The 21,542-nt window shown below is 45.1% G+C and overlaps 1 protein-coding gene across 18 annotated transcripts in view; it reads right to left on the reverse strand.

The window, feature by feature from the left end:
• Positions 1-21,542, reverse strand: part of kiaa1109 (KIAA1109 ortholog) — a 104,401-nt gene that overhangs the window by 27,899 nt on the left and 54,960 nt on the right. For 8 of the 18 annotated variants that reach the window (XM_055865107.1, XM_055865095.1, XM_055865092.1 and 5 more), the window contains exons 49-68: positions 21,409-21,502; positions 19,799-19,849; positions 19,060-19,266; positions 18,530-18,765; positions 18,104-18,348; positions 15,653-15,758; positions 15,453-15,550; positions 15,145-15,333; positions 14,886-15,054; positions 14,577-14,788; positions 13,049-13,132; positions 11,942-12,140; positions 11,572-11,631; positions 5,805-6,028; positions 2,610-2,810; positions 1,906-2,036; positions 1,682-1,805; positions 1,443-1,555; positions 1,230-1,320; positions 789-842 (exon numbers count right to left, since the gene is read on the reverse strand). In XM_055865107.1, coding sequence (XP_055721082.1) covers positions 789-842; positions 1,230-1,320; positions 1,443-1,555; positions 1,682-1,805; positions 1,906-2,036; positions 2,610-2,810; positions 5,805-6,028; positions 11,572-11,631; positions 11,942-12,140; positions 13,049-13,132; positions 14,577-14,788; positions 14,886-15,054; positions 15,145-15,333; positions 15,453-15,550; positions 15,653-15,758; positions 18,104-18,348; positions 18,530-18,765; positions 19,060-19,266; positions 19,799-19,849; positions 21,409-21,502 — 2,888 coding nt within the window. The remainder of the gene's footprint in view (positions 1-788; positions 843-1,229; positions 1,321-1,442; positions 1,556-1,681; positions 1,806-1,905; positions 2,037-2,609; positions 2,811-5,804; positions 6,029-11,571; positions 11,632-11,941; positions 12,141-13,048; positions 13,133-14,576; positions 14,789-14,885; positions 15,055-15,144; positions 15,334-15,452; positions 15,551-15,652; positions 15,759-18,103; positions 18,349-18,529; positions 18,766-19,059; positions 19,267-19,798; positions 19,850-21,408; positions 21,503-21,542) is intronic. The other 10 variants (XM_055865108.1, XM_055865100.1, XM_055865098.1 and 7 more) reach the window with 6 other exon arrangements.

Raw genomic sequence — 21,542 nt, forward strand, 5'->3', positions numbered from 1 at the left:
ACCTAAGGGTTTACAGTTTTAGGCTCAAACTATACAACCTAAGGTTTTGAAGTTGGCCATGCATAGCTGCTGTGGTTAGGAAAAAACATCTGTGGTTGAAGGAAGTTGATTAGGAACAACATGGAATTCCATAACAGGATGGGAAGGTGTGAATCAATTGTAATATTCAAATATAATTTTAACCACTTAGTACCTACACGCATAGCATACTTGCATAGCATACATGCATAGTATGCAGAGCATACTATGCATGTAGGTACTAAGTGGTTAAAATTATATTTGATAGAATACTATGGAATACTATAGTATACATGCATAGAATACTATGCATGTATACTAACATGCACATGCATAGTCTATCCATATCTACGTAGCAGAAAAATATTGTCAATGACGTAGCTGTAGCAATGCAGTGAATAAATCGTTTTCTTTGTAACACATAACCAGAGGCAACGGCTAGTTGAAAGCCTTGTTATTCCGAACATATTATTCCCTACTGACCATATTGCTATTAGAGTTGTATTTTGAATGCGTACAATTATTAACTAGAGTGCACTTGACTAGCTCATCTCTAGCTATTAATTAATAGCTATTAAAGATGGCAAGGAATGACTCAAACCAAGATATGACAATCAAGCATTGATTGATAGTTCTTGCCTATATCCCACCATCCTGTTTGGAATGTCCACGTTTTCAGTTTTAACCAATTTATTAGAAGGAGAAAAAAAATCTGGTTATTTTGGGATTTTCATTTGTTCGGGGTAGTTTTTAGGGGGTTTTACAAATACCTTGAAGACTTCTCCTGGACTGACCGGTCGGTTTGTAGAGTCCTGATTGTTAATCTTCAGTTGAACAGAAAGAGAACAATGGAATCCATCCAGAAAATGAAAGTATGGCATGTTCAGGATGGGATTTTGCGCTCAAAAAAAGGCACACTTAACTCTCCCTCAAGCTACAAGCAAGCGAAAAAGTTAACACTTAGCTTCCGCTGACATAGAGCTTTTCCACAATGTTTAGACACACACACAGTCAAGAGGCCTGTCATAGTGAAAAACAAACAAGGACATGGAGGATGAAATGATGCCATAACTCAGGGCTGCACATCTACAGTTCTCTTCAGCTGCTGTACAGCTGCCATCTTGGAGAATCCTATTGTTTACAGCCCTATCTCAGGGTCTACATGGTAATAGCTACCATGAAGACTATTGTGGACTATTTCTATACACTACCATGTCCTGGATGTTGAAGGTGACTCTCGGTCCTGGGGAGGACGCATCAACTCTGATGTCCGGTAAGTCATCAACGTCTCCTATTCTGGAACTGAAAGGGAAATAAGAATAATAACAATCCAACCCATTGGAAATTCAATTCACTTCCTGAATTCCTGATTGACCCCACGACTGCTAGGTTCCGGCTGCAAGCGAGGATTCCTCTTCCAGTACCTTTGGCGTTCAATCCTTTTGAGTGGAGGCCTCCCTGCTGCTGTAGAGATGCTCTTGGAACGGTTATAGCTGGGTTTGTATCCCAGACCCCACTTGTCCTTCAGAGACGCAGCCTGGTAGAAAAGCAATGATCAGCAGTCATGGTGTCCTTTCCATTTCAGCTCAGGTTAATGACATTTTACATTATAGACCGGAAAATGCCAGTAGAATAAAGGGTGGTATTAAATGCGTTGTCTCACCCTCATGCTGGAGCGTCGTAGTTTCTTGCGCACGTCTCTCCTGATGTCGTTGACGGCCACAGACTCCAGCTGCTGGTAGCGCTGGATCTCCTGGTTGATTGTGCCTTCACTCGCTCCCAGTTTCCTGTTGAAGGGTGGGAAAGGAAAACATGATTGGACCTTGTTTTAGGTGATAAAATATACAACATGAGGTTACAATTGCATTTGACATGAAGAACTCTTACTTGAGGTCATCAATGACTTTGGCCTGCTCGTTCAGCTCTCTGATGTCCACTATTCTTTTGTTTAACTTCCCCCTTCTGGGATCCAAGATCTGGTTGCCCACTGCCGTCTGCCGCCTGAGGTCTATGGTCTCCTGTGGAGTATAGAGGACAAATGATACCCTGTAATTCACATATTACACCACAGAATGTTTGGTTATTTATATAACCTAGATTACCAACATTAAATAACCTGAATTAGATTACACCTCCACCAACCTGGGTTACTGTATTAGACCACAAAAAAAAGTATTAAACCAAGCATGAATTATTACACCAAAGGTACATAGCTCACCACCTAATCCACATTTTATACTCACACCGATAATCAAGTTATACACACACATAAACAGCAGAGAAATACACAAAATGGAAGTCACCATCACCATAATCCTTGAGACCAATTGATGACCCAATTCTCAGATAAGGAAGTAATTACAACATGTGTAACCAGGTGACAAGGGAACCATAAGTGCTTAAACCCCACGAAGTCAATTGCTAAGTGATATAATTTTGTTTGCCCTCTGAGATTACCACATTTCATGGTGTAATTTAGCAATTGAAATCTATTCTGCAGCTTGAAACATGGACGATAGAGACTTAATGCCACCCTAAACGTGATTGTGAGGCCCAGTAGATAGGAGACTAAAGGGTGGGGCAGTACATACACATCCCCAGGATATGGGTCTGGGAGCCCTGGTCCTGTTCCCTCTGGACTGGGGAGGAGAATAGTCGCTTAGGTAGTCGGCTGGTACCGAGACGCTCTGGACACTGGGGCTTTTCAGGCCCAGGATGCTGTTTACTAGCCGCTTCCTGAACGTGAGCCTGGGACTGAGCCTTGGGCTGCTGCACTCTCCCTCTGGGCTCCCCTGCAAGCAACGGTAAGGATACACCCAAGGCAAGGTTCAACTGGGTGCATGGACTTGGATAGCTTTTAGCGCTGTCACAGTGGCTGGAAGGGGTTAACGTGGCTTGAACAGATATGCAAAGCCTTAACACGCACAGTGCATTTTTACATTTTTGACACAGACTTAGGGTTTTTACACCCACACAGAGCTACAATAATCTCTTACACAAAAAGTATTTTAAACCGTCTCGTGGTTGTACTGCAATAGAATCACAGGTATTAGCAAACTCTAAAAGGGTATTAACACACTCAGACTTATGCAACAATTCCAACGATTTTACGGAGTTACAGTTCATATAAGCAAATCAGTCAATTGAAATAAATAAATTAAACCATGGATTTCACAATTGGAATACAGATATGCATTTGTTGGTCAGATACACTATATATACAAAAGTATGTAGACACCCCTTTAAATGTGTGGATTTGTCCATTTCAGGCACACCTGTTGCTGACAGAAGTATAATCAAGTACACAGCCATGCAATCTCCATAGACAAACATTGGCAGTAGAATGGCCTTACTGAAGAGCTCAGTGACATTCAACGTGGCACTGTCATAGGATGCCACCTTTCCAACAAGTCAGTTTGTCAAATTTCTGTCCTGCTAGAGCTGCCCTGTATCACCTGTAAGTGCTTTTATGGTGAAGTGGAAAAGTCTAGGAGCAACAACAGCTCAGCCCCAAAGTGGTAGGCCACACAAGCTCACAGAACTGGACCGGCAAGTGCTGAAACGCGTACAGATCTTCTGTCCTCGGTTGCAAGACTCACTACAGAGTTCAAACTGCTTCTGGACGCAATGTCAGGAGTTTCATGAAATGGTTTTCCATGGCCGAGCAGCCGCAAACAAGCCTAAGATCACCATGCGCAATGCCAAGCGTCGGCTGGAGTGGTGTGAAGCTCACCGCCATTGAACACTGGAACAGTGGAAACGCGTTCTCTGGAGTGATGAATCACGCTTCACCATCTGGTAGTCCGACGGACGAATCTGGGTTTGGCTGATGTCAGGAGAACACTACTTGCCCCAATGCATAGTGCCAATTGTAAAGTTTGGTAGGAGGAGGAATAATGGTCTGGGGCTGTTTTTCATGGTTCGGACTAGGTTGCCTTAGTTCCAGTGAAGGGAAATGTTAACGCTACAGCATACAATGACATTCTTGACAATTTTGTGGCAATAGTTTGGAGAAGGCCATTTCCTGTTTCAGCATGACAATACCCCCGTGCACAAAGCGAGGTCCATACAGAAATGGTTTGTCGAGATCGGTGTGGAAGAATTTGACTGGCCTGCATAGAGCCCTGACCTCAACCCCATCGAACACCTTTAGGATGAATTGGAACGCCGACTGCGAGCCAGGCCTAATTGCCCAACATTAGTGCCCAACCACACTAATGTTCTTGTGGCTGAATGGAAGCATGTCCCAGCAGCAATGTTCCAACATCTAGTGAAAAGCCTTCCCAGAAGAGAGGAGGCTGTTATAGCAGCAAAGGAGGGACCAACTTCATATTAATGCCCATGATTTTGGAATGAGATGTTTGACGAGCAGGTGTCCACATACTTTTGGTCAAGTAATTGTACCTTAAAAAAAGAAGTAGGGGTGTGGATCAGAAAACCAGTCACTATCTGGTGTGGCCACCATTTGCCTCAAAGCAGCGCGACATCTCATTCGCATAGAGTTGATCAGGCTGTTGATTGTGGCCTGTGGAATGTTGTCCTAGTCCTCTTCAATGGCTGTGCGAAGTTGCTGGATATTTGCAGGAACTGGAACACGCTATCCAACACGTCGATCCAGAGCATCCCAAACATGCTCAATGGGTGACATGTCTGGTGAGTATGCAGGCCATGGAAGAACTGGGACATTTTTAGCTTCCAGGAATTGTGTACAAATCCTTGCGACATGGGGTCGTGCATCATCATGCTGAAACATGGGGTGATGGCGGCGGATGAATGGCACGACAATGGGCCTCAGGATCTCGTCACTGTATCTCTCTGTACATTCAAATTGACATAATAAAATTCAATTGTGTTCGTTGTCCGTAGCTTAAGCTTGTCCATACCATAACCCCACCGCCACCAAGGGGAACTCTGTTCAAAGTTGACATCAGCAAACCACTCACACACACTACGCTGTCTGCCATCTGCCCGCTACAGTTCATCTGTGACGAGCACACTTTTCCAATGGCCATCGAAGGTGAGTATATGCCCACTGAAGTCAGTTACGACACTGAACTGCAGTCAGGTCAAGACCATGGTGAGGACGACGAGCATGTAGATGAGCATACCTGATATGGTTTGACAGTTTTTGCAGAAATTCTTTGGTTGTGCATACTCATAGTTTCATTAGCTGTCCGGGTGGCTGGTCTCAGATGATCTTGTAGGTGAAGACAGATGTGGAGGTCCTTGGTTGGCATGGTTACACATGGTCTGCGGTTGTGAGACCGGTTGGACGTACTGACAAATTCTATAAAACGATGTTGAATGAGGCTTATGGTAGTGCAATGAACATTCAATTCTCTGGCGACAGCTCTGGTGGACATACCTGCAGTCAGCATGGAAATTGCACACTCCCTCAAAACTTGAGACATCTGTGGCATTGTGTTGTGTGACAAAACTGCTTATTTTAGAGTGGCCTTTAATTGTCCCCCAGCACAAGGTGTACCTATGTAATGCTCATGCTGTTTAATCAGCTTCTTGATATGCCACACCTGTCAGGTAGATGGATTATCTTGGCAAAAGAGAAATGCTCACGAACAGGGATGTAAAGAAATTTGTGCACATCATTTGAGAAATAAACTTTTTGTGTGTATGGAAAATGTCTAGGATCTTCCATTTCAGCTCATGAAACATGGGACCAACACTTTACATGTTGTGTTTATATTTTTGTTCAGTATACAATTCACATGTTCAAAGTGATTTATACAAATATTCAGCATGGTTATCATGTTTAGGCAAAGACTGACCATATGGATGGTGGGCGACATGGTGTCGGCCTCATCCTCATCAGAGTCCACCATGTTGATGGAGTTGAGGTCAGCGATGTCGTCCACGTCCTCCTCGCCCGTCAGCGATGTCAGCGTGTTGCCCAGGGCGTTGAGCCGCTTGCCGATGTTGGGGTCCATGTGGACATCAATACCACACATCTTCCACAGCACGTTCAGTGCCCAGGTGCCTGCACTGCTGCTTTCTGAGGGTCGTAGAGGGAGAGAGAATATTACCCTACACTAAATCCATCTATCACACAATACAAAAATCTTGTTCACAGAGAAGTAGAAAACAGCTGTGCTGTGTCTTGGATAACAGCCTGACAATGTTCACACTGACCCCTTTCATAATAAACACAAGGTTCTGTCACGTCCTGACCATAGTTCTTATGTGTGTTGCTTGTTTTAGTGTTGGTCAGGACATGAGCTGGGTGGGCATTCTATGTTGTGTGTCTAGTTTGTCTGTTTCTGTGTTCAGCCTAATATGGTTCTCAATCAGAGGCAGCTGTCAGTTCCCCGTGCTTACCATAAGGAGCAGTTGGCTAAATTGAGGTACGAGTCGGAGAATGTGGAGGAGTTATTGGACAGATTGGAGGAAAGTGAAAGGATGGGAGATTATGAGACATTTGATGAGTTGTTGGTGATATTGGAGGAGAGCGAAGAGAGAGAGATGTTGGTTTGGCGTAGTATACACGCTACTCGCCCTGAGGTGTGTGATTACCGTGGAGAGCGGGAGTACGGGCAGACACCGTGTTATGCGGAAGAGCGCACGGTGTCTCCTGTACGTGTGCTTAGCCCAGTGCGGGTTATTCCACCTCCCCGCACTGGTAGGGCTAGATTGGGCATTGAGCCAGGTGCCATGAAGCCGGCTCAACGCGTCTGGTCTCCAGTGCGTCTCCTCGGGCCGGCATACATGGCACCAGCCTTACGCATGGTGTCCCCGGTTCGCCAACACAGGCTACGGGGAGCATAAAACCAGGTAAGGTTGGACAGGCTCGGTGCTCAAGAGAGCCAACCTTCCCACCCCAGCCCAGTACCTCCAGTTCCGTCACCACGCACCAAGCCTCCTGTGCGTCTCCAGAGCCCTGTACGCACTGTTCCTTCTCCCCGCACTCGCCCTGAGGGGCGTGCCCTCAGCCCGGTACCACCAGTGCCGGTACCACGCACCAGGCCTACTATAAGCCTCAGCAGGTCAGAGTCGGCCGTCTGCTCAACGCCGCCTGCACTGCTCGTCTGCTCAACGCCGCCTGCACTGCTCGTCTGCCAAGCGCCGCCTGAGTCGTCCGCCAGTCAGGAGCCGCCCGCCAGAGCCGCCCGCCAGTCAGGAGCCGCCCGCCAGTCAGGAGCCGCCCGCCAGTCAGGAGCCGCCCGCCAGTCAGGAGCCGCCAGAGCCGCCCGCCAGTCAGGAGCCGCCCGCTAGTCAGGAGCCGCCAGAGCCGCTCGCCAGTCAGGAGCCGCCCGCCAGTCAGGAGCCGCCCGCCAGTCAGGAGCCGCCAGAGCCGCCAGCCAGTCATGAGCCAGTCATGAGCCGCCAGCCAGTCATGAGCCGCCAGCCAGTCATGAGCCGCCAGCCAGTCATGAGCCGCCAGCCAGTCATGAGCCAGTCATGAGCCGCCAGCCAGTCAGGAGCCGCCCGCCAGTCAGGAGCCGCCCGCCAGTCAGGAGCCGCCCGCCAGTCATGAGCCAGTCATGAGCCGCCAGCCAGTCATGAGCCAGTCATGAGCCAGTCATGAGCCAGTCATGAGCCAGTCATGAGCCAGTCCTGAGCCAGTCCTGAGCCTGTCCTGAGCCAGTCCTGAGCCGCCCCTCTGTCCTGAGCCGCCCCTCTGTCCTGAGCCGCCCCTCTGTCCTGAGCCGCCCCTCTGTCCTGAGCCGCCCCTCTGTCCTGAGCCGCCCCTCTGTCCTGAGCCGCCCCTCTGTCTAGGGGGGACCTTTGTAAAGGTTCCTAGACCAGGGTCGGGGGCGAGGGTCGCCACTCAAAGGACGCTAAGGAGGGGGACAAAGACAATGGTGGAGTGGTGTCCTCGTCCTGCGCCGGAGCCGCCACCGCGGACAGATGCCCACCCAGACCCTCCCCTTGAGGTTTAGGGGTGCGTTCGGAGTCCGCACCTCAGGAGGGGGGTACTGTAACGTCCTGACCATAGTTCTTATGTGTGTTGCTTGTTTTAGTGTTGGTCAGGACGTGAGCTGGGTGGGCATTCTATGTTGTGTGTCTAGTTTGTCTGTTTCTGTGTTAAGCCTAATATGGTTCTCAATCAGAGGCAGCTGTCAATCGTTGTCCCTGATTGAGAATCATATCATGATCGAAAAAGCCTTGGCCTCATGCATGTCAACATCAGAAGCCTCCTCCCTAAGTTTGCCTTACTCACCGCTTTAGCACACTCTGCCAACCCTGATGTCCTTGTCGTGTCTGAATCCTGGCTTAGGAAGGCCACCAAAAACTCTGAGATTTCCATACCCAACTATAACACTTTCCGTCAAGATAGAACTGCCAAAGGGGGAGGAGTTGCAATCTACTGCAGAGATAGCCTGCAAAGTTCTGTCATACTTTCCAAGTCTATGCCCAAACAGTTCGAACTTCTAATTTTAAAAATTAATCTCTCCAGAAATAAGTCTCTCACTGTTGCCGCCTGCTATCGACCCCCCTCAGCTCCCAGCTGTGCCCTGGACACCATCTGTGAATTGATCGCTCCCCATCTAGCTTCAGAGTTTGTTCTGTTAGGTGACCTAAACTGGGATATGCTTAACACCCCGGCAGTCCTACAATCTAAGCTTGATGCCCTCAATCTCACACAAATCATCAAGGAACCCACCAGGTACAACCCTAAATCCGTAAACACCCTAATAGACATTATCCTGACCAACTTGCCCTCCAAATACACCTCTGCTGTCTTCAATCAAGATCTCAGCGATCACTGCCTCATTGCCTGTATCCGCCACGGGTCCACGGTCAAACGACCACCCCTCATCACTGTCAAACGCTCCCTAAAACACTTCTTCGAGCAGGCCTTTCTAATCGACCTGGCCCGGGTACCCTGGAAGGATAATGACCTCATCCCGTCAGTTGAGGATGCCTGGTCATTCTTTAAAAAGTTACTTCCTCACCATATTAGACAAGCATGCTCCGTTCAAAAAATGCAGAACCAAGAACAGATATAGCCCTTGGTTCACTCCAGACCTGACTGCCCTCGACCAGCACAAAAACATCCTGTGGCGAACTGCAATAGCATCGAAGAGCCCCCACGATATGCAACTGTTCAGGGAAGTCAGGAACCAATACACGCAGTCAGTCAGGAAAGCAAAGGCCAGCTTTTTCAAGCAGAAATTTGCATCTTGTAGCTCTAATTCCAAAAAGTTCTGGGATACTGTAAAGTCCATGGAAAACAAGAGCACCTCCTCCCAGCTGCCCACTGCACTGAGGCTAGATAACACGGTCACCACTGATAAGTCCGTGATAATCGAAAACTTCAACAAACATTTCTCAATGGCTGGCCATGCCTTCCACCTGGCGACTCCAACCTTGGCCAACAGCCCCGCCCCCCCCGCTGCTACTCGCCCAAGCCTCCCCAGCTTCTCCTTTACCCATATCCAGATAGCAGATGTCCTGAAAGAGCTGGAAAACCTGGACCCATACAAATCAGCTGGGCTTGACAATCTGGACCCCCTATTTCTGAAACTGTCCGCCGCCATTGTCGCACCCCCTATTACCAGCCTGTTCAACCTCTCCTTCGTAACATCTGAGATCCCCAAGGATTGGAAAGCTGCCGCTGTCATCCCCCTCTTCAAAGGGGGAGACACCCTGGACCCAAACTGTTACAGACCTATATCCATCCTGCCCTGCCTAGCTAAGGTCTTCGAAAGCCAAGTCAACAAACAGATCACTGACCATCTCGAATCCCACCGTACCTTCTCCGCTGTGCAATCCGGTTTCCGAGCCGGTCACGGGTGCACCTCAGCCACGCTCAAGGTACTAAACGATATCATAACCGCCATCGATAAAAGACATTACTGTGCAGCCGTCTTCATCGACCTGGCCAAGGCTTTCGACTCTGTCAATCACCATATTCTTATCGGCAGACTCAATAGCCTCGGTTTTTCTAATGACTGCCTTGCCTGGTTCACCAACTACTTTGCAGACAGAGTTTAGTGTGTCAAATCGGAGGGCATGTTGTCCGGTCCTCTGGCAGTCTCTATGGGGGTACCACAGGGTTCAATTCTCGGGCCGACTCTTTTCTCTGTATACATCAATGATGTTGCTCTTGCTGCGGGCGATTCCCTGATCCACCTCTACGCAGACGACACCATTCTGTATACTTCTGGCCCTTCCCTGGACACTGTGCTATCTAACCTCCAAACGAGCTTCAATGCCATACAACACTCCTTCCGTGGCCTCCAACTGCTCTTAAACGCTAGTAAAACCAAATGCATGCTTTTCAACCGTTCGCTGCCTGCACCCGCACGCCCGACTAGCATCACCACCCTGGACGGTTCCGACCTAGAATATGTGGACATCTATAAGTACCTAGGTGTCTGGCTAGACTGCAAACTCTCCTTCCAGACTCATATCAAACATCTCCAATCCAAAATCAAATCTAGAGTCGGCTTTCTATTCCGGAACAAAGCCTCCTTCACTCACGCCGCCAAACTTACCCTAGTAAAACTGACTATCCTACCGATCCTCGACTTCGGCGATGTCATCTACAAAATAGCTTCCAATACTCTACTCAGCAAACTGGATGCAGTTTATCACAGTGCCATCCGTTTTGTTACTAAAGCACCTTATACGACCCACCACTGCGACCTGTATGCCCTAGTCGGCTGGCCCTCGCTACATGTTCGTCGTCAGACCCACTGGCTCCAGGTCATCTACAAGGCTATGCTAGGTAAAGCGCCGCCTTATCTCAGTTCACTGGTCACGATGGCTACACCCACCCGTAGCACACGCTCCAGCAGGTGTATCTCACTGATCATCCCTAAAGCCAAAAACCTCATTTGGACGCCTTTCCTTCCAGTTCTCTGCTGCCTGCGACTGGAACAAATTGCAAAAATCTCTGAAGTTGGAGACTTTTTTCTCACTCAACAACTTTAAAAATCTGCTATCCGAGCAGCTAACCGATCGCTGCAGCTGTACATAGTCCATCTGTAAACTACCCACCCAATTTACCTACCTCACCCCCATACTGCTTTTATTTATTTACTTTTCTGCTCTTTTGCACACCAGTATCTCTTCTTGCACATGATCATCTGATGATTTATCACTCCAGTGTTAATCTGCTAAATTGTAATTATTCGATTTATTGCCTACCTCATGCCTTTTGCACACATTGTATATAGATTCTCTTTTTTTCTACCATGTTATTGACTTGTTTATTGTTTACTCCATGTGTAACTCTGCGTTGTTGTCTGTTCACACTGCTATGCTTTATCTTGGCCAGGTCGCAGTTGCAAATGAGAACTTGTTCTCAACTAGCCTACCTGGTTAAATAAAGGTGAAATAAAAATAAAATAAAAATATATAGGTGGCTTGTTTTGTGTTGGGGATTGTGGGTGGTTGTCTTCTGTCTTTGTGTTCTGCACCAGATAGGACTGTTTTCGGTTTTCACATTTATTGTTTTGTTGTTTGTAGTGTTCTCATATTCTTTATTAAATCATGTTGAACACTAGCCACGCTGCATTTTGGTCCTCTTCTTCATCCCAGGAAGAAAACCATTACAGGTTCGATGCTCATTATCAGTGCAGTACTTACCTGCTGACGGCTGGCCTGTGGTTCTGGAGCAGACTTCATATGTGCCATCAGGAACAACACCTACAACAGCAAAACAAACAACAGTACATCAAAAAGGGGAACAGCACAGTGTAGGGGACCACACTGCAAGAAGTAGGGCACAAGTAGACCTTAATTAGGGTGGAATATCAAAAGGTATTGGTCCGTTTGATACACAGTATTTGGGTGAAGCTGAAGACCTTCCCTATGTAATTTTATCTACTTATTCTTAAACTTCAAAACTCAGCTTTCCCAGGCCCAGCTCTAAATACAGACAAGCCATCCTATTTTCATGCTTTTTTCAATCCCAGTCTGCATGTAAAAGTCACCATTTCGCAGTCCAATCACTCACAGGCGTTCATGATCATGTCTCCTCGGATCTCAGGCTTCCAGTCGTCCCAGGATGTCTCAAAGCCCTCGGCAAAGCGGATGCAGAAGTTCTTGAAGTGGCCCTTGCTGACCAGCGACTCAGAGGAGCAAGCGGTGATCAGCGTGCTCTCGATGGTTAGCACCAGGGCCGAGCCAGTGTCAAAGTCAATGCTGTGGTTTGCCTGTGAGAATGGAGGTTTAAAGGTGGAGTAAGATGTTACAGTTAGGCCATCAGATAAATCTTACAAAGGGATAATATTTAGGCTGAAGTGTCAGTCGTTTGTTGGAAATAGTTAAAGGCTTAAATGGTAACATTTTATTTGACAGTCTGCCTATAAACACTATTAAATAGTTTGTTAACAATTAAATGAAGTCGACACACACACACACACACAAAGGGTTCACCTCAAATAATGTAAGAGGGGCGTTGCGCCACCTTGTTGTTCGGCTACACCACTATGTAAAAAATGAATTAAATAAAAATAAGTTACTTTATTTGTTATCAAGGCCAGGCACCACACCCTAATAGTATTTTTTTGCTTTAGATTGCAGGAAATGGCAGTTAAAAGGTGTTTAAAAATGCACAAACCCCCTTAATAATATAATGGTTTACAAATGGTTAAAAACGATGTAATAATTGTTTATTGGCAGACCCTCAAATAAAGTAGGTTACTGAGAATAGGAAACGTGCCTGTGTGTAATGTTGAAAAACACATTGCTCCTTGGAAACACCCATTTAGTTGCAGCCTGTTATCAAATGTTGCATAGTTGATGCAAATGTGACATTGTGCGTGCCATAACACTCCATGATACATGAAAACAATAGAATATCTGTGCCAATTGACAGTAACCATTTAAGATTCTTGAAACGGTGAGACGTTAAACAAGTCAAACCATTTCAAGGTTAAATTAAGTTATCCCAGTAGTATCAATAAAATGGTTGGTTGTAAACTGCCATAACCTGTTATGGCAGCATTGTGTTAAGACTGCATCATAAACACTAATGACAGGTTGTTACAAGTAAAGCAGTAAGACCGCTGAATAACATCACACAAGTGTTCAAAAGAGATTGAATAGGTTGTAAGGTTACTTTTCGTGCATATTTTTTCTGGCCTACAGATCTGCTGGCCCCAGCTTCAGAGCGGATGCCTTCGAAACCTGGTATATGTCCTTTCTATGGAGATAAGGGATACAATTATAACTTTAACTAACTTGTAGGAGAACTCACCGGGGACAGTGGATGTAGTCATCAAATTCTAACTTTGATTAATCCCCAATAACTATTTTCCTATATCAGTCAGTCATTCACCAAGTCATAAATGCAATCTTTAGCATTTATGAAGACATTTATCTTGGATACATTTTGTAATTTGCTGCTAATACAAAGGAGGTCACTGCACTGACAAACATTTCTCCACCATTCCCATGTTTGCTACATTTCCAAGTTCATCAAGGTATGTCTAATTACATATATACAGCTACATACTACTGCAGAGAGCTATATATACACTGAACAAAAATATAAACGTAAACGTAAAAATATAAATGTAAAGTGTTGGTTCCATATTTCATGAGCAGAAATAACAGATCCCAGAAATGTTCCATAAGCACAATAAGCTTATTTCTCTCAAATGTTGGGCACTAATTTGTTTACATCCCTGTTAGTGAGCATTTCCCCTTTGCCAAGCTAATCCATCCACCTGAAAGGTGTGGTATATCAAGAAGCTGAATAAACAGCATGATCATTAGACAGATGCACCGTATGGCCACTCTAAAACGTGCAGTTTTGTCACACAACACAATGCCAAAGATGTCTCAAGTTTTGAGGCAGCGTGCAATAGGCTGACTGCAGGAATCTCCACCAGAGCTGTTGCAATAGAATTGAATGTTCATATCTCTACCAAGCTGCCTCCAACATCGTTTTTGAGAATTTGGTTGTAACCACGCCAGCCTAGGACCACATCCGGCTTCTTCACCTGAGGGATCATCTGAGACCAGCCAACCGGACAGCTGATGAAAATGTCCATTTGTAATAAAGAGCTTTTGTGGGGAAAAACTCATACTGACTGGTGTGCCAATGGCTTCCTAAGCCCACCCATGGACACGCCGCTGCCCAGTAATGTGAAATCCATAGGTTAGGGCCTAATGAATTTATTTAAATTGATTGATTTCCTTATATAAACTAACTCAGTAAAATTGTTGAAATTGTTGCATTTATATTTTTATTCTGTATAGCTAACTATATTTAAATAAAATCAATGAAGGATTGTGAGAATGGTTGAGAAAAAAAACAAGACAATTTGGATCAGTTCTTTAGGGAATGAAATTACCTATGATTTGATGACTACTCACAGAGAGTGCCACTTTCAGACAAGCATATTTCTTACAATTTAGCTCATATGAATATAAACACACAAACAGTTCCAGGACAGGATCTGAAACAGCATCTAAGACAAAATGGGTCTAAGTGTATAAGACAAAATGGAGCACTGTCAGGGTTGGGGTAAAAAAAATCCCACACCATTTTAACATGCCACATTGCAAATGTTTTCTCCTTAAAACATATATGCAATCTTTGGTTGCAAAGATCATTGTTCAGATCATCATTCTCCTCCTACCAGTGAGGTGTTGGTGATGGGCAGACAGATTCCCAGGTCGTTGACGGTGAGCTGCAGGAACAGGGTGCTGAAGGCCTGGGCAGAGGTCTGCTGGATGCCCGGCAGCTTGTCCACCACCTCCTTGGTGGCCATGTGAATGTCTTTGTTCAGTGCCAGACGCTGCTCATTCCAGTTGTCATAGGCCGCCTTGTAGTTCAGCCAGAAGAGTACAGCTGCAATGATAAGGGAAGACGTTTTTGTTGGAGGTTATACGATTTAGACATTTTTATTTAGAGAATTAGAAAACATAGTCTATTATCAAGACCTGACCTCTGTCAAAAGCCACAGGCTGAGCAAAGACGATTGGCCGGTTGAGTGTGATGAGGACTGCCTCTTTGTCTGAGGAGCCACTAATCTCCTCCTGAAGGGCGTTCCGTAAGCCAATACGAGTGCGGAAGTAGGCCACCTGGTGAAAGTCTGAACCTGCCTCCTCATAAACCTGTGAAAAAAAGAGGGTTATATCTAACAAAACCTGATTGCAGCAGCTAATAGAAACTAACACAACCTATATTGATTTGCTGTAGCCTACCTGGTGTTTGACTATCTGGCCCAGGGCGAGGTTCAGATCCACTTGGCACTTCCCAAACAGCTTGAGATAGCTGCTGCTGCCGCCGGCCTGGGCTTTACACTGGATCCTGTTGGAGAGCTCCAGCTCTATCAGCCCTGTCTCGAAGCGCACCGCTCTCATGGACGGAGTGGTGGCCGTCATCTGGATCCCCTGCAAACCACACGTGTTCAGGAAAGTCAATTTATTTCATTTTCAAATGATTAGGACACGTGACGATAGGTGGGAATATATGCATATTGCAGGACTTTTCTTGCTTCTCATACTGGTACCTTAAACATCAGACTGAGTGAGTAAAGCAGAATCTTGGGCTTGTCAGCGTCTGTCGAGATGTCGTGCTCATTCCATAGAGGGATGGGCTGCTCTCCTCCTGCATAGACACAAACAAGCATTTACCCAAAGTGTCTAAGCAAAATACTGAAACACAACATCAACAACTTTCAGTGTTCTTGTGTTATACAGCGGGACAGACCTGATACTTTCTGGATGACCTCATTGACTTCCTTCATGAAAACCTTCTGCAGGAACACCAGGTGGTTCAGGAGGTCCGTTGTGAGGTTGTGCTCAAAAGAACCAATCTAGGTGAAGGGGGATTGATATCAATGAAAATAACAAAGGCATGCAAACTGAATATGCTCACAATTACCACATTTCAGGGCTCTACAATGTGACCATTTTACTCGCATATGCCCCTAAATATTTTGCTGTGCGAACTGACATTTTTATTTAGGAGCACCAGTGTACCTAGAAAGAATCCTTAATTTATCTTTATTACCTGAAATATTTGTAATTGTTCTCCTAAATTTCTTTGTGTGGGCCTACATTCTTCAACTTAGGTGCACACGTTCTCCTTGTAAAAAAGGTCAGCGTAGAGCCCTGGCTTTATTGACAATGTTTCAATCCACAAGGATCTTCGTCAGGTCAAACGGACTGAGTGCTCACCACAAATACACCGAGTATACAAAACATTAAGAACACCGGTGTCAAGAACTACAACTGTGTTAGAGGATTCTTCAAAGTAGCCACCCTTTGCCTTGATGACAGCTTTGCACACTTGGCATTCTCTCAACCAGATTCACCTGGTATGCTTTTCCAACAGTCTTGAAGGAGTTCCCACATATGCTGAGCACTTGTTGGCTGCTTTTCCTTCACTGTGAGGTCCAACTCATCCCAAACCATCTCAATTGGGTTGAGATCGGGTGATTGTGGAGGCCAGGTCATCTGATGCAGCACTCTATCACTCTCCTTCTTGGACAAATAGCCGCTACACAGCCTGGAGGTGTGTTAGGTCATTGTCCTGTTGAAAAACAAATGATAATCCCTCTAAGCGCAAACCAGATGGGATGGTGTATCGCTGCAGAATGCTGTGGTAGCCATATTGTTTAAGTGTGCCTTTAAAATAAAAACAATTAACATTTAAACATTTTCTATGGCGGTTTTGGAGCAGTGGCTTCTTCCTTGCTGAGCGGCCTTCCAGGTTATGTCGATATAGAACTCATTTTACTGTGTATATAGATACTTTGTACCCGTTTCCTCCAGCATCTTCACAAGGTCATTTGCTGTTGTACTGGGAATGATTTGCACTTTTCGGACCAAAGTACATTCATCTCTAGGAGACGGAACGCGACTCCTTCCTGACCGGTATGATGGCTGCGTGGTCCCATGGTGTTTATATTTGCGTACTAATGTTTGTAGATGAACGTGGTACCTTCAGGCGTTCGGAAATTGCTCCCAAGGATGAACCAGACTTGTGGAGGTCTACAATTATTTTTCTGAGGTCTTGGCTGATTTCTTTTGATTTTCCCATGATGTCAAGCAAAGAGACACTGAGTTTGAATGTAGGCCTTGAAATACATCCACAGGTACATCTCCAATTGACTCAAATGATGTCAATTAGCCTATCAGAAGCTTCTAAAGCCATGACATAATTTTCTGCAATTTTCCAAGCTGTTTAAAGGCACAGTTAACTTAGTGTATTTAAACTTCTGACCCACTGGAATCGTGATAGTGAAATATAAGTTAAATAATCTGTCAGTAAACAATTGTTGGAAAAATTACTTGTGCAATGCACAAAGTAGATGTCCTAACCGACTTGCCAAAACTATAGTTTGTTAACAAGAAATTTGTGGAGTGGTTGAAAAACAAGTTTTAATGACACCAACCTAAGTGTATGTAAACTTCTGACTTCAACTGTATGTATGTATGTATGTATGTATGTATGTATGTATGTATGTATGTATGTATGTATGTATGTATGTATGTATGTATGTATAACATACAAAGTTGCACAGAAAAAGCCATATGTCAGACCTGCCAATAAAAAGAAAAGATCAAGATGGGCAAAAGAACAGACTGGACAGAGGAACTCAGAAGGCCAGCATCCCGGAGTCGCCTCTTCACTGTTGACTTTGAGACTGGTGTTTGCGGGTACTATTTAATGAAGCTGCCAGTTGAGGACTTGTGAGGCGTCTGTTTCTCAAACTAGAAACTCGAATGTACTTGTCCTCTTACTCAGTTGTGCACCGGGGCCTCCCACGTCTCTTTCTATTCTGGTTAGAGACAGTTTGAGCTGTTCTGTGAAGGGAGTAGTACACAGCGTTGTACGTGATCTTCAGCTTCTTGGCCATTTCTCGCATGGAATAGCCTTCATTTCTCAGAACAAGAATAGATTGACGAGTTTCAGAAGAAAGTTCTTTGTTTCTGGCCATTTTGAGCATGTAATCGAACCCACAAATGCTGATGCTCCAGATACACAACTAGTCTAAAGGCGGTCAGTTTAATTGCTTCTTTAATCAGAACGGTAGTGTATGTATGTATGTATGTATGTATGTATGTATGTATGTATGTATGTATGTATGTATGTATGTATAAAAAGTATAGTCAGGAATACTGGAGCTACTCTACTTGACTGTGGCAGCCTCACCTCAGCCACACAGCGCAGATAATTCCCCTGGAGGTAGTTTCCCTGCTTCATGGGGATTGGGAAGTCGTCTGTGAAATCCGAGTGGCCCTCGTGGTCCTCCATGATGTACTCTCCGGACATGGTGACTGGCGGGAGGTTGAGGCTGGCCGAGGGGGGCATGGCGGACATGGTGTCCACCGGAGACACCTTGGACTGAAAACATAGCTTGTGGTTGGGCAGCTCAAACGTGAACCTTGTCTGGGCTCCTGCACAGAGAACAAACAAGGATGAGGAAGTCCAATTGAAGTCAATAACTTTATCAATCAACTCAGAGGAAATTAAGAAAACATTGCCATATCACAAATAGTAACATCATGTACATACACAGTAATACAAATACAATATCCCATTACCTAAATCAGGGGTTAAAGCTTGGTGCTACGCTACCTGTCATGCCGTGGCTCTTCATGCGGCCCATCTTGTACTCAGCCTTGAGGGAGGGCAGCAGGGCCGCTCCTATGGTGATGCCGTCCATCATGGCACTGAACTTGAGGACGATGGGCTTCTTCTCCAGCCCCTCCGGCAGCTGGGGGAACTCGTTGGCCTCCACAGGAGTCTGGTTGATGCTGGACGCCTTGTCAGAGGGCTGAGGGGTGGGAGTGTCCTCCCTGTTGGAGGGTGGCCTACAGAGAAAAGAACGTAGTTCGGAATGAAGAAGACAAGTATTGCTTAGTCCATGAAGGAGATACAGAGGAAAGGAAATTATAGTTTCTTCTCTAAATGTTACGATTCACTGAAGTGCTTTCCTCTCATACAAGATCCTTTTGGTGAGGACCACACTGAGCAAGCAGTTCTGCCTACTCAGCCCCAATTCATGGCCGGGGCTACCCTAGGATATACCTATAGATTTCAATGGGACTCAAAGTATATATAATACAACTTATGAATAATCCAACCATTTCCTCCCTGAGACTCACACGCTGGATGGCTGGCGGATGAGGTCGGAGATCTGCTTGGAGAGCTGGTGGGAGCTGCGGACCATCATGCTGTGCAGCGTGGCTGGGTGCTGGGGGATGTTGATCATGATGGCGCCCACCTTGAACACAGCGGCGTTATTGTTCTTCAGGCCCCGCTGGGCGCTGTACAGGGCCTGGGACTTCGCTATGTTGCATTTCACAACTGTTCTGGAATGGTAGAGCAGAGTGTCAGCGTTCCAAATATGACTGTTTGACTACAGGTTAACACAGGACAACGTCGATAGAACAACAACAATGTACAAAAATGCTTGTTTGGGTCATGTTAGACACAACAAGCACACTAAACATTAACAGGCACACAACAACATCCATGTTATGGGGGCATAAGAACTACAGGGTTCTATATGACCTTGCATTACATTGCCTAAATTATCAACAAAAAACAAATAAAATAATAATATTGATCACGATTACAGGAGGAATCGCTGTCATATGGCTGATCTTTAAAGATGATCTACCCGCCATACACATAAAGGAAGGAACACAGAAACAGAGGAGAAAAGGAGTGGGTGATTATCAGACTAACATGAAGAGGGAGAATAACATAACTAGAGCTGTACACTGACAAAACACTGGGGTACCACAGGCTCGAGATAAAATGAAAGCTGTCCTAAACTTAGTACTACAGTACTGTGGCATTGTTATGATGTGCCAAGGTGCAGTAGTTATAAACACATACAGAAACTCTTGTTTGGCAGTGCTGGTAGGAGATGTAGGGAAATCCTCCAGTCTATTCAAGACGATGGAAGAGAAATCCAGGGGAAGTAAAAAAAAAAAAAAAAAAGAGCAAATGAGATAGAACATTCACGCAGAGATATATGGAGACAACAGACTAGATTAGAATACTTATTCACCATTCTTCAACTGCCAAAAGTATTTCCAGTGTTGCCAGCCAAATATGTGCAGTCCTTTGAATATTTCTAGGATTTGTTTAGAGTGAAGTAACTGTAGGAATTACTCACACAGTAGGTTGACATGCAATCAGTAGGCAGGTTTTCATTGAACAAGATTTATTTGACAAACGCAAATGTCGCAAAAAATAAAATCACTGCGACATGTGTAATGGAAACGGCAGATATGAGACATTTCTAAAAACAGACAACATTTTTATCCATTAGATTGGGGTGGATTTCTCTTCTTGACGAATAATTTTGAAGGTACGCTTGGCACGTGATCACGTAACTATAAAGCGCCACTTTAATTCTACATTTTTTCTGCTGGCAAAATCAAAATGTTCAACTATAAAAAAAAATATGTTTCGTTGCAGGATAGGGATTGTCCTGACGAAACTTCGCTTCTTCTCTGGTTGGCTGGCAAGTTTCACTATCCAATTATTTTAGATCTACAGGACTTCAAGTTTCGCCACACAGACAGTGGCGATACGTTGGCATGAGAATTATTAGAATATGTTATATATTAGTCAATTATTGCATTCTATCTATTCTATTGCATTCTTTCGCGGGCTATTTGAGACATGAAACAGATTGGTCTGACGTCATTACATCCAGCTGTTTTTATTGACACAAGGGGTGCATTCGTAAATTCGCTCTGGCTATCTACTCCGATTTCAGAGCAGTCTCGTCTGAATGTACCAGAGTGCAGAATAACTGACAAATTTATGAACGCTCAACACCCGTTGAATATGGCCATATATGGTCAGTAAACATTGACAAAACAGCGTAATTAAATTGTTACCAGCATCAGTTGCAGTCACCAACGCTCTGGATAACCAGCTCTGTTAGGGTGAGTAAAATGGTCAGTGAGGCGTTCTCTCATTTTTGTAGCGGGAAAGCTAGCCAACGTTAGCCAGTTAGCTTGGGTGCATGACTGCCGTTGTGAGGTCAGAACGCTCGGATCAACCCTACTCCTCGGCCAGTGTGCGCTCTGAACACTCCCAGAGCAAAACACTCTGAATTTACGAAAGCCCAGAGGGCACTCTGAGCTCACTCTGGCACTCCAGATTGGCTTTACGAACACACCCAAGATAGTTAAATGGAAAAGCACCCAATTGTCGCATCTATTTTCTATATCGAGACAAATGTTAAATGTCGACACAAAATCACTGGACAAGTTAAATCGAAACATAGCTACAGACACAGTGAGGTAGGAAACTCAAACGTTCATAATTAATCTTACTGGTTACCAAAATGACAGGTAAACCAACTAGAAACGGAGTGTATTTTAGGTCTTATAATTAATTAACAAACCTAATGCACAGTATCAAACTTCAATCCTCAATGTGACAATACAAATTAAACAGTTATCAACTTAAATTGGAGCAGTCCTTACTGAATGTCTGGGGTTATACCCTCCAGGAGCACAATGTTAACTCCTCCTATGTGGGCTGATGCACAAGTCTCTGTCATCTTCTGGTGCAGTATGTCTGAAAAACAGATTTGGGAATTATAATCCAGATATGGCAC

The sequence above is a fragment of the Salvelinus fontinalis genome, chromosome 16 (assembly GCF_029448725.1).
Source record: "Salvelinus fontinalis isolate EN_2023a chromosome 16, ASM2944872v1, whole genome shotgun sequence".
In the NCBI taxonomy this organism is placed as follows: Eukaryota; Metazoa; Chordata; class Actinopteri; order Salmoniformes; family Salmonidae; genus Salvelinus; species Salvelinus fontinalis.